The sequence below is a fragment of the Excalfactoria chinensis genome, chromosome 2 (genome assembly GCF_039878825.1).
Source record: "Excalfactoria chinensis isolate bCotChi1 chromosome 2, bCotChi1.hap2, whole genome shotgun sequence".
NCBI classification, from domain to species: Eukaryota; Metazoa; Chordata; class Aves; order Galliformes; family Phasianidae; genus Excalfactoria; species Excalfactoria chinensis.
In genome coordinates this window covers 89,848,972-89,865,357 of record NC_092826.1, presented here as the reverse complement: position 1 = coordinate 89,865,357, position 16,386 = coordinate 89,848,972, and the positions used below count along the sequence as shown (strand labels likewise).

Below are 16,386 nucleotides of genomic sequence, written 5' to 3'. Positions count from 1 at the left end.
AATTTCAGTCATGAAATTAGACTTTTTGTTTAAAAATGTCAGTCTTTTTTTTTTGTTTGTTTGTTTGTTTTAAACATGTGATCAAAGCACAAATTTTTACTTTATTAGTACTCTTGAGGAGGGCATAGTTGTTTTTCTCAATGCAAGTTCCTAGTTTCCAGGGACAAATGTGTTCTTATTACTTCACAGTGTTATCTGTGTTACTTAAGTGAGGAATCATAAACTACAAATTCTTGCTACTGAATTTCTAGGATAAAAAGTCAAGTGTTAAAATGTCAGGATTAAAAATATGTAAATTAAAACATGACCTAATGCAGAAATTTGAGAATTTTTCCAGCTTTTTACTTTCTTGTGTCCTAAAGTGTTAGATACCTGAAAACTTTTTGTCATATGTGACTAGGTTACTTTCTAGATGAATAAGTTGCAGTTGTTGCAATATAATTGTTCTCTTTGTTTCCTAGGAAGTCCCATGTGCTCTACTCAGGAATAAAGGTAGTATTACTTTCTAATTTGTTGAGTATATAATATGAAATAGTTTTGAAGTCTTAAAAAATGACAGCTCATTAGTTTTGGTTTTGATTCAAGAAGTTGCCAAATATCTGATTTAATAGTAGTTTTCAATTTCTTATAGTGATTTTGTATCTCTACTGTATGTTTCTGTCTTGGGTATTTTTTTCTGTTACAAAATCTTAGAGGGTGGCAGAACTTGAACTCATTTAAGTTTTTCCTCATATTCTGTTGAGTTCTGGTTGTTCAGGATTTTCCTTAGCAATTTGTTCTTTATCATGATATGTTCTTTGTTGTTTTTTATTCTCAGTTTTTAGAGAGATTAAATGTATTTTATGTTAAATAAAGCAGATGATGTGTTTACATTTTTAAAGATGTAGAAGTCCTGAAAGCTGTTCTGAAAGCTCTGTGGCCTTCAATCAAATCATGAGTCAATCTTTCAATTTTGTCTGTGTATCAAATTAAAGGATTTGATTATAAGATTATTTTGTCAGCATCACTTGACTAGAATTCTTCCTCAGGAGTAGTCCTGTAATTTGGATTATGGCAGCATTTCATGGAAAAGGGAATTGCTAGAGCTGCTAAATGTAAATACATAAGCATGTTGTGGTCCTACTCTGTGTAGGACTGTAGTGTTTTCACCCCATAAACACAAAATGGTCAGTCATAGGGCACATTCTGTTATTTGTTGATCTTGTGGATTAGCAGGGGAGATCACTTTAGAGAAAGGAACTGAAAGAACGAATGAACGTTTCTAGCCATTCCCACCACTCAATTTATGGAAGAAAGATGGGAGACCTGGAACAGTAGTGAACTGTGCCATAGTAGTAATCCACTGTAACTGGCTAAACTACTGTTGGAGGAGTTCTCTAAAGCGCAGTCTTTGCTTCCTTTGCCTGACTTCTGTAATGGTTGTTGACACTCAAGAAAAGAGAGGATACTTGGTTGGAGAGTTCACAGATATTTACTGTATACACAAAGAATTGTTCATCCTGCTTTAGTCACTGATACTGGGAGTAGTTCTTATGCTATTTAATCGTTAAAACTGAAGAATCTCAATCTAGAGACATTTCAGTTGATGGATCCCTGTTATACTGAGATATTCATTTACAAAGTCAATAACGTAGTAGTATGCATACTAAGTTGAACTTTTAGCTATGAAAACTCAAGAACGCTTAAGAGCTCAGAACTAGCTGTTCACATTGCTTGTGGATGGTATACTCAGTGTATCAGGAAATCCTATATTGTCTATTCTGTTTTCAGTTTATGGTATAAAGAATAATGTGAAATAAACTGCTCTCCAAAAATATTCTTGAACAAGGGCTTGTTTAAAGTAAGGCAAGTGTTTACATGGGGGATTAATATGGAAGTGCAACTAATTTACATTTTGTTCACTAACTTCCCATCACTGCTCCTCTCTAGATTAGACCTTAGAACAGCTTTTGCCTAATATTGTGACTTTAGATTTTATTCTTAGTGTGAGTAGAGAGTGGACCATGATTTATGTTGTGATTATTATATTTTCTTAATAGCTGCTATTACATTTATGTGTGACAAGCGATGCAACAAGAAAAGGTCATGTGGACGACACAAGTGTAATGAAGTTTGCTGTGTGGTAAGACCACGTGTGGTTTTATAAACACTGTAAAGAAGTGTTTGTATTTTGTTATGAAGTTAAGACTTTTTGCTTTTGTGCCTGTGCATTTTTAGTCTCTATTTCCACTACAAGTCATGCTCCAAAGGTTTGTGTGTACATTTATTTTGCAGAATTCATTTTATGGGCATTGTAAAAATGTACTTCAGCTTAAATACAATTAAAGGTGATAGATAATGGCCTCAAGTTGTGCCAGAGGAGTTTCATGTTTGATGTTAGGAAGCTTTTTTTTCCCTGAATGAACGATCAAGCAATGCAACAGGCTGCCCAAGGATGTAGTGGAGTCACCATTCACATAGGTGTTCAAGAAACATGTAGATGTGACACTTAAGAACATGGGTATAGTGGTGATAGATGATGGTCGGTCTTCATGAATTTAGCTGTCTATTTCTTTCATTTGAATGTCTGACTGCGACTCTGCATTCCATGTGAAAATTTACAGACATTGTATTTATGTCAACTGAAAATGGAGCAGTAAATACACAAAGAAATTGATGGCTTTTTCTTTTACAGTCTTGAAACCTATTCTCAAATTCCTGAATCAAAATGGACAGCCTGGCTGCATATTTTTTTTACTGTCCACAAGACTGTGTTTACCCAGCGCATCAAAAGGCATGAAGTTATTTTTCTTAACTTTAGCTTGCCATTCAAATGTTTTTATGGTTCAAAACATAGCACAGATACTTTACACCTTGAAGTGCATATTTAAGTCTTTTAAAAAAGGGGTCATATCCACCAAAAATGAAGAAGACTCACAGATTTAGCATCTTCAAGTTCCAGCACAAATTTTCCTTTTGATTCCTTAAATGATTTATGTATGGCAAAAGCAGGTGATGACAGTGCCTTTGAATCAGATGCAGGTAATAAAGAAGGAAAACAAGCTCACTACTTCGTGCAGCCAATGATGGCTTAAGAGGATTGTTATCTTTACCTAGAGAGATGCTGCTCCCTCAGCTGGTAACCCTTAAATGCGGGTGAGGAGGAGTGGATCCACACTTCACCCCTTCTAGTCACTCAGGTGCGTTGCTTGCACCTTCAGCTCCCTAGGTTAGCCATCTACTGTCTAACCACTGGTTCAGGCTATGACCTGCAATTTCACTGCATTCCACCCACCCTTTCACAGCATGAACGAATGATTGATCAGGTTGAAGGTAAGCTCCTGCTGTTGTGGTGACCCAAAGTACAATGCGCATTGGGATGTGCATTCAGTACCTGTCATGGTATAGGGTGTTAAGGCACTGAAGGCTATTGTTGACAGTCTTTTTGTTGTTCTGTTGGGCCAGTACTTGATTTTTTGGAAAAAAAAACCACACCCCTAGAAAAACTAGTAGCTATTCAGGCTTGCACTTGCTGGTTCCCAGAAGGTCAACAATTTGACCAGCAAGTGTCACTATGTTTCCTTAGCAGTGCTGGAACATATTGGGGTGGTGTTGCTCCTACTGCAGGTCCTGTGAATTTAACAGCTTCATGGGGGGTAGTATGGATGTTTAATAGGTGCAGGGAGGGGTAGATCTAGCCCCCATGATAAGATGCAGGCCTTGTTTCTATCTTGAGTCAACACCTCCTCTTGAACTGGGGCATGTCCTGGCCTTTGGTACCACACCCTTTGGCCTGATACTATGGCTGGATCACTATAATCAGGTACCTAAAGGGAAGGGGGAGGGGGTTAATTTGTCACCTGGACTTGATTAATGTTCCCTTTGTGATGAAGATCAGGGTGTCAACTACTGTCTCTGCTGGCTATGTATATATTCTGTACAAAATACAGAAGGGTTTACTGATCCCCTGACCTCTTAATAGTCTTGTTGGGGAGACAACAAGTTACATCTTTCTTGTTAAGCCTGCTCCCATTGGATGATATGTTGGTGGCTTCACTGTCACTTTTAGGGGGAAGTTATCCTCAACATATTCCAGGAATCTCTTTATTTCTTCTGTTCTTTTATATTGTTCTTACAGCAGATAGACAATGACTATCCCCCATGTGGACCAGACCCTGTTAAAGTGAGGCTCTTCCTATGTATCAGCAAAGTGTGTTATCTGCTGCTTTAATCCTAGCCTGTAAGCTTTCAATCTGATGTGTCCCCAGGCACTGCTCCATGCACTCTAGTTGCTCTCTCACGTAAGGGGCAATCATCTCTCCTCCTCTTGTAAACCAGTCCTTCCTAAGAGTCTATAGCCCCTAGTTGCAACATGCTAGTCAGTGGAGCCATACTATTACATCTCCATCATCCCAAGACCAGCCATGCAACTTCACTAAGATCTGTTTAATCATATTTGTTAACCAGTGTGGTTCAGAAAGGTACCCCAGCATGTTGAATTCCCAGGAGGGATTTGAGTTATTTATGTAGGTTGCTTACGTGGAGGTGCTGAGCATGATCATACATCTGCCCTTTTTTTTGTTGTTGATGTTGTTAGTCCCTTCCTGTCACATCACCCTATGTCTCTTTCTTGTCAACTCTGTATGTCACTCCCTCACCCATCATTAGTTTGAAGCTTTAATTATGCTGTCAGCCAATATATTGGCAAAAAAATATTTGCCCTACTTGGTGAGATGGATCCAGTCACTCCCAAGCAGATAGTAGTCTAAAGCCTGGATTCCATGATGATCCCAGAACACAAAACCATGTTGCCAACACCAGTTTTGCAGCCAGTTACAGATGCATCTTATTAATGCATTATCCTATTAATTTTGCAGTGCCTTTGATGCAGTCCCATACCATATCTTTATCTCTAAATTGAAGCAACCTGGGTTCGAAGGGTGGGCTATTAGGTGGACTATTAGGAACTTGTTGGAAGTTGGCAGCCAGAGGGTTGTGGTAAATGGCTATATGTTTGCGTGAAAGCTGGTAATGAGTAGTGTCCCTCAGGGGTCTATCTTCAGATTGGTATTCTCTATCGTCTTTATCAATGATGTAGTTAATGCGATTGAGTGCACCCTTAGCAAGTTTGCAGATGACACTAAGATGAATGGCATGCTTATTGCAACAAAAGAAAGAGATGATATCTAGAGGGACCTTGACGTACTTGAACGATAAATCTAATGAAGTTAATCAAAACCAAGTGCAAGGTGTTGCTCTTGAGTCAGGGCAGTCCCAGGTTATGCATACAGACTGTGAAGAAATCTTTGAGAGTAGCCCTGTGGAGAAGACTTAGGGGTTCTGGTAGATAAGCAACTTAATATGTGCCAGCAGTGTGCACTTGCAGCCCAAAAGCCCAGCTGTATCCTGGGCTGCATCAAAAGAAGCTCGTCTTGGCAAGGGAACTGGTTGTCATTCTCTACTCTACTATTTTCTGGTAGAGAAGCTGGCTGCCCATGGTTTGGATGGGTGCACGCTCCGCTGGGTGAAGAACTGGTTGGATGGCCGGGCCCAGAGAGTTGTGGTCAATGGAGTGAAATCCAGTTGGCGGCCGATCACAAGCGGCGTCCCCCAGGGCTCGGTGCTTGGGCCGCTTCTGTTTAACATCTTCATTGATGATTTGGATGAGGGGATTGAGTGCACCCTCAGTAAGTTCGCAGACGACACCAAGCTGGGAGGGAGTGTTGATCTGCCTGAGGGGAGAAGGGCACTACAGAGGGACCTGGATAGACTTGATCGATGGGCCAAGGTTAACGGAATGAGTTTCAACAGGGCCAAGTGTCGGGTCCTGCATTTTGGTCACAACAACCCCAGGCAACCCTACAGGCTTGGGGAGGTGTGGCTGGAAAGCTCCCAGACGGAAAGGGACCTTGGTGTGCTGATGGACAGTCGGCTGAATATGAGCCGGCAGTGTGCCCAGGTGGCCAAGAGGGCCAATGGCATCCTGGCTTGTATTAAGAATGGTGTGGTGAGCAGGACTAAGGAAGTCATCCTGCCCCTGTATTTGGCATTGGTGAGGCCTCACCTTGAGTACTGTGTCCAGTTTTGGGCACCTCAGCACAAGAAGGACATGGAGGTACTGGAGCAGGTCCAGAGAAGGGCAACGAGGCTCGTTAAGGGCTTGGAGAATCAGCCCTACGAGGAGAGGCTAAGGAAGCTGGGGCTGTTTAGTCTGAGGAAGAGGAGGCTGAGGGGAGACCTTATTGCCATCTTCCAGTACATGAAATGTTCTTACAGTGAGAGTGGGGCAGGTCTCTTCTCACTAGTGACATGTGACAAGACGAGGGGGAATGGCCTCAAGTTGCGCCAGGGCAAGTTTAGGTTGGATATTAGAAAGAACTTCTTTACAGAAAGGGTGGTTAGATACTGGAATGGGCTCCCCAAGGGGGTGGTTGAATCGCCATCCCTGGATGTGTTTAAGAGCCATTTGGATGTGGTACTCAGGGATATGATTTAGCAGAGGTTTGTTGTTGTGGTATTGTTTCGTGGTTGTTTTTTAAGAGATAGGCTACTGGTTAGGCTGTGGTTGGACTAGATGATCTTCAAGGTCTTTTCCAACCTGAGTAATTCTATGATTCTATACTCTATTCCTCATGAGGTCCCTCCTGGGGTAGTGAATCTGGGGCTCCCAGCACAGGAAAAATGGAGCTTGTGTAGAGGGTCCAGAGGTGGGCCATGAAGATGATCTGAGGGCTGGAGCAGTTCTCCTAAGAACACAAGCTGAGGGAGCTTGGCTTGTTCAATCTGGAGAAGAGAAGGCTACAAGGAGATTTTATTTCAACCTTCCAGGATTTAAAGGGATATTACAAATAGGAAGGAAATAAACTTTTCACACAGGTAGATAATGATAGGACAAAGGGGGAATGGCTTTAAACTAAAGGAAGAGAGATTTAGGTTAGATGTTGAGGAAGTTTTTCACTGAGAGGGTGTTGAGATGCTGGAACAAGGTGCTCAGAGAGGTTGTGGATACTCTGTCCTCAGGGGTATTCAAGGGCAGGCTGGATGGGGCCCTGGATTCTAATGCTTGATCTAGCAGTAGACAGCCCTGCTCGTAGCAAGGGGTTAGGGCTAGATGATCTTTGAGGTCTCTTCCATTGTAAGCCATTCTATGATACCAGTTTCAGGATCCTTGTAGGCAGGAAGTCAGTCCAAATTAGTTGATCCACCTTGACAGATCAGTGCCTTTGTCACCTGAAGGAGAGAGTTAGCCATTAAAATAACTTTTTATTTCTTCCTTGCGATTTTGCAATTGTTGGGTTATGACTTCACAGAAGAAAGAAACCTATTGATTTTGTAGTTTAATTTTGCTTTTCTTTTGTGCCTTCCCACAGGACACGGAACATAAGTGTTCTTTGGTTTGTGGTCGCAAACTCAACTGTGGACTTCATAGATGTGAAGAACCTTGTCACCGGGGCAGTTGTCAAACCTGCTGGCAAACAAGTGTGTACAATGAGTCTTTTTTTATTTTATTTTATTTTTATTTTTTTATTTTTTACATGTGATAGGAATGTATTAACTTTAATTAGTCAGTGTTGGACATAGAATTTAATTAGAACCTGAAGATCTATAGTTTGCTCTAACTGTTTCTGTGAAGATCATAGAATCATCAAATTGCTCAGGTTGGAAAAGACCTTAAATATCATAAAGTCCAACCATGATCTAACCATACTACCTAACTCTAACAATCCACTTCTAAATCATGTCCCTGAGCACCACATCCAAACAGTTTTAAACACATTCAGGGATGGTGACTCAACCACCTTCCTGGGGAGTCTATTCCAGTGCTTAACAACCCTTTCTGTAAAGAAGTTTCTCCTGATATCTGAACTAAACTTACCTTGGCTCTCCCCTCATCCTGTTACCAGTGAGAAGAGACCAGCCCTGCTTTTGCTGTTATCACCTTTCAGGTATTTGAATAGAGCAATAAGGTTTCAGGCTCCTCTTCTCCAGACTAAACAGCCCCAGTTCCTTCAGTTGCTCCTCACAGGGCATATTCTGCAAGCCCTTCACAAGCCTTGTTGCCCTTCTTTGGACCTGCTCTGGCATCTCAATGTCCTTTCTGTACTGAGGTGCCCAAAACAGTACTCAAGGTGAAGCTTCACCAGTGCTGAGTACAGGGGCAGGATGACTTCCCTAGTCCTGCTTACCACACCATTCTTATACAAGCCAGGATGCCATTGGCCTTCTTGGCCACCTGGGCACACTGCTGGCTCATGTTCAGCCAAATGTCCATCAGCACACCAAGGTCCCTTTCCATCAGGCAGCTTTCCAGACACTCCTCCCTAAGCCTGTAGGGTTGCCTACGGTTGTTGTGACCAAAATGCGGGACCCGACACTTGGCCCTATTGGAACTCATACTGTTTACCCTGGCCCGTTAATCCAGTCTATCCAGGTCTCTCTGAAGTGCCCTTCTACCCTCCAGCAGATCAACACTCCCTCCCAGTTTGGTGTCACCTGCAAACTTAGTGAGGGTGCACTCAATCCCTTCATCAAGATTATTAATAAAGATATTAAGTAGAAGCAGCCCTAGTACCAAGACCTGGGAAAATCAGTTCATAAATGGATACTTATGGTGCTAAATGGCATGAAGTATACAGAAGAGATTCTAGGACAAAGTCTACAGAGCATTGCCCTTTTGATAATTTGTCTGAAATTTTCCCAGCACCATGTGCAGATCTGGGCAAAAGGATGAAATCTGATCACAGACGAGAGAGTGATAAAAGAATGAAAATTCAGAAGTTTCTTCCAAATCAGAATAGAGTCAGATATGTAAAGAAAGAAAACAAGAAGCTGTAGAAAAGATTTCATACAAATGTGAGAGGCAAAATTTGGATGGTGTGCTTTTGGAAAGGGAAGTCAAGAAATCTCCCTGTTTTTAAGTCAGTGATACAACGAGAACAGTTTTCTACTTTACAAGAGCATTACTTCTGCTCTAGTGTAAGATGTTGTCAAAGAACAACTCTCTAAAAGCAAGCATATTTGTTATGAAATGATTGTAGTCCAGTTATCTTGTAGGAGGCTCACTACTGTGGTTCTTAATATTTTTTTTTAATATAACATCTGCATTTTCTTTTAGTATTTCTCTTAGTAGAGAAGTACAAATACAGAGTTATATCTCTTTTATGATTTCGTTTTTCAGGTTTTGATGAATTGACTTGTTACTGTGGGGAATCAGTGATTTACCCCCCTGTTCCATGTGGCACTCAGCCACCAGAGTGCAAAAAAACATGCACCAGGCCACATGACTGTGATCATCCAGGTAAGTCAAGCTATTCAGCTTAAAAAAGAAAAATTCAAATGTTGTAAAGCATACATGGGTCTGTTTGAAAATATATTTGCGTGTTTGTTAGCTATGTTTGCAGTGATTTAATATTTTCAAAAGTCTATACTTAAAAGCTAACTAAAAATTTGCTGTGAATAACTGTAGTGGTACTTTTAACTCATAAAACAACACATTCTTTCTGATCCAGATAGCAATGCTCAGACATTATTAATAGTCACAACACATTAAAGTGTGAATGTCTGACCTTTTGGCTTGCCTGAGCTGCACTGGGTAAAGAGGAATTGTTTGGGGCTGCATATCCATGAGTTTCTCCACAAGTAATGCCTCTTATTTATTTCCATGGAAACTGCAGCTTATACAAAGAAAACAGTCACACTTTTTCAACATAGTCATTACCATTAGCTATGCATTTTCACCAGCAATGAACAATAGCCTGCATGCAAGCTCATAAAAGTCTGCTAGTGGGGGCAACCCACTGTCACCGCTGCTGAAACAAACCACCCACTGCCTCACTATGTGCACGTCCACTGCATGGTTTCCATAAACGTTCAGCAAATGTTGATGAATGTCAGTGGATGCCATTTTTTCTGCATGGAGGAATTCACTGACATGCCTTTGTTTCATATGCACTTGGATGTCAGACTTCATTTTGTTGGACTGTCCCTCTGCTGCCATCAGTCACATGGCAACAGTGTTACAGAATATTGGTGGGAACCTTCAGCCTCTTCTGCAATACTGCCAGCATCCACCTTTGATGTCGTGGGTTGACATAATAAGACAGGAGACATTACTTTTGGAGCAGCCCTCATAAAAATGTACAATATCATAGTATCATATCATATCATAGTATCATAGTATCGTGCGAGTTGGAAGGGACCTTAGAGATCATCAAGTCCAACTCCCAGGTTTCGAGCCCCCTGTGTAGCGAAGCGGCACTTCTACCCCTGCGCCACAGGGGGGATTCGAACCCGGGCCCTCCGGTGCCACAAGCAGCAGCTTATACCACTGCGCCTCATTAATATAGAGGTAACAAAATATTTCAATTTTCAATATTTTTCTTAAAACGTTAAAAAAAGAGACAAAAACAGAAAAGCAGTTGGGCAGGTGACCTTGTTTTATGAAACTAATACAGTCCTGCTCAATGGCAGTGGTTGCCATTTGCACTGAGATCTCAAGATGGTTCACAAATGTGCATAATGCCAAAAAGCAATGGCATGAGTAGGGTGTAACTGGGAAGCAAGGGATATTTTTCCTCTGGGAGGGAGGTCTCCCCATGCCCTGATTTTAGTCAACACATTGTTGACAGTGCACTGTTAGTTTGATTGTTGTTGAGCAATGAGTGTGTGCCTGAAACCACTGGTGGTGAAGAGCTTCCAGCTTCATAGTGGTGAGTGGGCTGCATGCAGCCTGCCAGCCACATGTTGGTTATGCCTGCATTAAATGTTTCATTTACTTGGAGATAACATGCTCTATTGAAGGAATAGAACAGTAGTGAATGGTTGGTTTCTGTATTCCTTGAAATTATATTGACTGAAAACCTGTGCTGTAGCACAGGTTAGACAGATATGCTTTGTTATATTCTGTCTAATAGTGTAATCCTGCTCAGAAGTTACAAATGTTTTCTATTCTCTGCTATTTAGTTTTGAAAAGGCAGAAGAATATTCACCTACAAATCTGCCATTGTAATTTTTAAAGACTATTTTAAAAAACAAATTATCCTTGCATGAAGAATCTTTCCTCTCATAAGTTGTGTACTAATGAAATACCAACTCAATATATTAATTCATAATGTCTCTTTTAAGGTATTTGACTGAAGTATGGTAATAAAACTGTTTTTTAATCTGTGGCTGCAGTGTACCATTCATGTCATAGTGAGGAGAAGTGTCCACCCTGTACCTATCTCACTCAGAAATGGTGTATGGGCAAACATGAAGTAAGTCTTAGTGTTTTTGTATTCTTAATAACATGTAGCTTGAAAATAGTTATTGAAGTTCAGGATGTACTTCTATGTTTATGTAACTTAAGGGATAACCATGTGATGTTTCAGTTTCTGAGACTATTGAGTTGTATTTTCATGGCTTCTTTGAAATGGAATACGTTACTGGAGTTGGTATTTAATATGATTAAATAGGAAAAGTTATTTTTTATGCCATGGGTATTCTTACTAACTGATATTAATGGATTATGACATAAAGAACACAGTCTTTGTCCTAGGTGTTTTAGTATTATGTTACTTGTGTGAATAATGCCAAATAAAGGTGTGAACAATAGAAGTGCTTTGAGTTTCGTTGTTATAATTATTGATTTTCTTTTGTGTCATCTTTCTCCTCCCCTGTTTCAGCTGCGAAGCAATATTCCCTGTCATCTCACTGACATTTCCTGTGGACTTCGCTGCAATCAAATGCTAAAATGTGGAATGCACAGATGTAAAAGAATCTGTCATAAAGGGGAATGTCTTATAGATGAGGAGTGTAAACAGCCATGTGTTATTCCAAGACTGTATTGTAATCATCCCTGTATGGCTCCTTGTCATCCTTCTTCATCCTGCCCAACAACATCCTGCTCTGCAAAGGTGAGATGCTCACTCAACATTAACTGCAAATTCACTAGCAAGTAGTATAATTTAACTACCAGTCAAAAACAATAGTGATAAAAAGTGACGTTTAATAGCACAGATGTAACGCTATCAAATAGAAGCTTAAAATATTGAGTGATGGAGTGAAGTGTGTTTGTTTTGTTTTTAATTGTTTATCATTAGAGTAGTCACTATTCTAGTAGAAGTGCAATTCACCTCTCTCACTTCCGTCCCTGAACAAAAAAAGAAGGAAAAGTTTAAACCAACTGTTGTCTCGTGTCATGCAACAGGTTGATCTTCAGTGTGAATGTGGAAGAAGAAAGGAGAGTATGATTTGCTCAGAAGCATCTAATACTTATCAGAGGTTTGTACTACAGTAATTATTTTACTTCTGTTGCTGGATCTTTACAGTTTGATTGGATTTCAGTATTGGCAATATATCTCATTCACAAAGTTTTTCACCCTTCTTTAATTCTTACACTTACAGATTCTTTTTTTCCTGTTCCTCTGGGCTTCCATACCAGCCAAGCTGTACTGCATCACATTTCTCTTTTCAGTGTCAGTCTGTAACTGTGTTGGCATGTCACATCTTGAATTTCCTATCTGTGGAATTCTAATTCAGACAGCTGAATGTAGGTGATGGAATCTAACAGTCCATGTGTGAGTTGCTGTTAAAATTCCCATTAATGTCTGATGGAATCTAGTCACTGCAGATGATGGAGCCTAAAGAGTGATAAAGCTGAAATAGGCAGCTAAATTTAGATAGTTGAATAACTTTTTAGATTTCACTGACTGTAATGAGAGCTTTGGTTCTTAATATCTAAATCTTGGTTTTCAGTATGCAAGCTGAGTCCTACTTAACTCTTTTTTTTTCCCAATAAATTGGTCTCTTAATCCAGTTTCTAAACTACATTTATTTTTCTTATGTCAGAGGGCAAAGAAAACAAGAGTCGAGTTGAACTTTGGAAGTTATGAAGTAGAAGTACCAAAATATAGACAATAGCTTCTTACTCTGTGGCTGTGATTGAGAGGGAATAGAAAAAAATAATTTGGGGGGCTGAAATGCAACAAAAATTGTGCTTTATGTACCAGTTTATAGGAGAAAGCAGACATAGATACTACTTATCTTTCAAAGAAAGCTTCCTAATGATTTTTTTCAGCTCTGTTACTTGAGAAACTATCCCACCTTGAGAATGTATTGCTTTTCTTACTGATCAGGGCCCAGACTTAAAGTTTTCAGAAGGTGGCTTAGCATCTACTTAATAGGTTCTAAGTACTGTGAAAACACACTCATCAGAATCATTAAAGAACAGTAGTAAGTAGGCTTACAGGAATTGTGTGATTTTTCTGATTATTTTTTTTTTCCACTACTAATATAAGCCAAAAGATTGGCCCAACATGGAATTGGCATGAGCTTGTCGTTAATGATAAGCTGGATGGTAACTGTGATACAAGATACGTCTTAGAAGCCTGTTACGTTTCCACTATTTGAGCCTCAAGCACTCCAGAAATTCTCATACAGGGAAAATGGTGTGTGTGAAGTCAGTGAGAGTCTTTGTGTGTATAAGCCAGGTCAATAGGAAGGAAATGAAGTACTCGTCAGTTTAAAGCATTTATATCTCTTGGTTCACACATTTAATTCTCTGACTTTGCATTAACTGATATTACCAACAAATTAACCATGTGATGTTAGCAAAAACAGGGTTTAATGCTTGCTAATTTTATAGGATAACTCTAACTGTTCAGATTGCAGAAACATTTAAATACTCCGGTTTTATGGGAGTTAGGTTTGAATTTTTCCACCATCTTCATTTTTGAGAAAAAAAGTTATAAAACTAAACTACTCCTGTGGTACTGCTGTGGGGAGTTCACCAAGTTAACAGTGTCCAGGTTTCTCGGAAATGTTACTGAGAGCGTTTCACCAAGTTCAAAGCTGTTTAGTATCACACACAATGTGCCCAAAGGAACTGGAAAAGGGTCTCTGGAGCTCTGTCTGTATATGTGATATAGATGCTATTGTCCTGTCATCTAATGGCCTGTTACTTCATCACAACCTGATAAATATGAAGCAAGTAGTGTATCTCAGTGCTACTATTTTTAATGTAATGTGATTATCCTTCTTGATGTGTGAATAGTTGTTTTCTGTATGTTGTGTGAAGTGTTTGGTGATTATCATATTATTTTATCTGAGAATCATCAGGAAAGACAGTTCAGATGATAGAATTTTAGATGTGAGATTTCAAGACATATGACTCACTTTAAAATGTACTGTATATTTTATTCATAGAAATTTTAGCAAGAAAATGAGTCTAGAAAGGCTTGCTGTTAATGGGAATGATGAAGTTTTATAAAAAACTTAACTGATAACTGAAACTTATAAGTTTCAGTAGGCATTTCATTTGGCTTGCATCATCAATATTTTCTCTGTAAGCTTTAAAGTAATTATAAATTTTTAGGTTGTAGTTGCATACAGTTAAAAAAGAATCACTTTTGTGATTCTGTTAAACCTACATCTTCAGGTACAATATTAAGCAAGTAAGAAGAAAGAGTATTCACATTGTCTAGTTTAGACTTAAAACTGTTTCTCTGAATTATTTTATAAAGAAGCAAGTAAATGAAAGTAATCTTTTAAAACCTATGTTAGTAGATAAATCTTCTAAAACTAAGTGATTTAGAACTAGATTCCAGATCTGTAGTCTTACAAGGAAGCATGCTTATTTTCTTCTTCTATCTGGATATTTAAATGTTGAACTTTATATACTATTTCCAAGATCTAATGAAAACGAATACTCTTCTTTTTCAGAATAGCTGCTATATCTATAGCCACTAAGTTAACGGATCTGCAGCTTGGAGATTCAGTGGAAATCAGCAGACTTATTACAAAAAAGGAAATGAAGCAGGCCAGGTAAGGACAGGCTTGTAGAAACATGGAATCCTTGTGTGTACATGAAGAATAGGTGACTTGGAAAGTGCACGGTATTATCAGTAGAATCCTGGTTAAAAGACTTCTAATAACCTGGCTCTATTTTAATACTGCTGTTAGAATGTTTTACTATTTTTTATTTGTTTTTGCTTTGATGTAGAATGAACTCTCTATCATTGCTTAGCTTCTTGTTATAATTGCATATTGAACTGGGCTGTTGTCTCTTGTCTTGGCTCTGAATACTACTGAAAAGAGCCTGAGTCTGTTCTCTTTGCACCTTCCCCTTGAGGGATTTAGATAAGTTGTTAAGATCTTTGCCGAGCTCCTTCTCTAGACTTAACAATCTCAGTTCTCTCAACATTTCTCAGCATAGGACAGGTACTGAAGTCCATTCATAATCCTTTTCAGCCCTTTGTTGGACACCCTTTGGTATGCTGAAGTATCTCTAGTACAGAGGAACCCAGGACTGGATGCAGTACTCCAGGATTAGCTTCACCGTTCCTGTGTAAAATCTGTTATATGTATTAAAATCTAATCTGTTATTAGCCCTGTTATCTGATATTATACAGTATGTTGCTCTTGTATGTTCTTCTTATGTTTAGGCTGTGATAATATGACAGTAAAAAGACTAGTTGAAAAGTGTGAGGGGAAGCTGTGAATCTAATTGTATTTTTTCTTAATTCAGGTTGCAGTGTGATGAAGAATGTTTAGCTCTTCAGAGGAACAGGTGGGCAACAACTTTACTTACCTTTTTCCAAAAAACTCCAGATTTAGTAAGTTAATGCAGTGTGGAAATGTGAGCCTCCTCTTCTCCAAACTAAACAACCTCAGCTCCCTCAGCTGCTCTTCATAAGGCCTGTGCTCCAGACCCTTCACCAGTTTCTGTGCCTTTCTCCGGACTCACTCCAGGGCCTTGATGTGTTTCTTGTAGTGAGCCCAAAACTGAACACAGTACTCAAGGTGCAGCCTCAACATGGGTGAATACAGAGGAATGATCACTTCACTTTTGATGGCAAACCTACTTGTGATACAAGCCAGGATGTCACTGCCCTACCTGGGCACGCTGCTGGCTTATGTTCAGCCAAGCATCAACGAATAACTCCAGATCTGTTTCTTGTACGTATTCTTCCAAGCCTGTAACATTGTCTGGAGTTGCTATGGCCAAAGTGCAGGACCCAGCACTTGGTCTTGTTGAACCTCATCCCATCGGCTTCAGCCCAGCAACCCAGCCTGTCCAGATCCCTCTGTAGGGATAATAACTTGAGGCCATTCCCTGTAGTCCTATTGCTAGTTACATGTGAGAAGAGGCTGACCCCCAGCTCACTGCAATGTCCTTTCAGGTAGTTGCAGAGAGTGATAGGGTCTCTCCTGAGCCTCCTCTTCTCCAGACTGAACAAACCCAGTTCTCTCAGCCGCTCCTCATAAGGCTTTTGTTCCAGAACCCTCACCAGCTTTGTTGCCCTTCTCTGGATGCACTCCAGGGCTCTGATGTGTTTCTTGTAGTGAGGGGCCCAAAACCAAACACAGTGCTCAGAACTCAAAGTGTGGCCTCCCCAGAGCTTAGTGGTGGGGAGCCGGGAGTGGACA

General features: G+C 39.8%; 1 protein-coding gene across 3 annotated transcripts in view; it reads left to right on the top strand.

Moving 5' to 3' along the window:
- The window catches only part of NFX1 (nuclear transcription factor, X-box binding 1), a 68,967-nt gene that overhangs the window by 30,546 nt on the left and 22,035 nt on the right, over window positions 1–16,386 (top strand). For all 3 annotated transcript variants that reach the window (XR_011902851.1, XM_072329348.1, XM_072329349.1), the window contains exons 11-19: window positions 462–492; window positions 2,040–2,122; window positions 7,350–7,458; window positions 9,158–9,277; window positions 11,155–11,234; window positions 11,643–11,873; window positions 12,167–12,240; window positions 14,680–14,781; window positions 15,485–15,526. Coding sequence is in view for 2 of the 3 variants with exons in the window: in XM_072329348.1 (XP_072185449.1) it covers window positions 462–492; window positions 2,040–2,122; window positions 7,350–7,458; window positions 9,158–9,277; window positions 11,155–11,234; window positions 11,643–11,873; window positions 12,167–12,240; window positions 14,680–14,781; window positions 15,485–15,526 (872 nt within the window). In the remaining variant the exon portion in view is untranslated. The remainder of the gene's footprint in view (window positions 1–461; window positions 493–2,039; window positions 2,123–7,349; window positions 7,459–9,157; window positions 9,278–11,154; window positions 11,235–11,642; window positions 11,874–12,166; window positions 12,241–14,679; window positions 14,782–15,484; window positions 15,527–16,386) is intronic.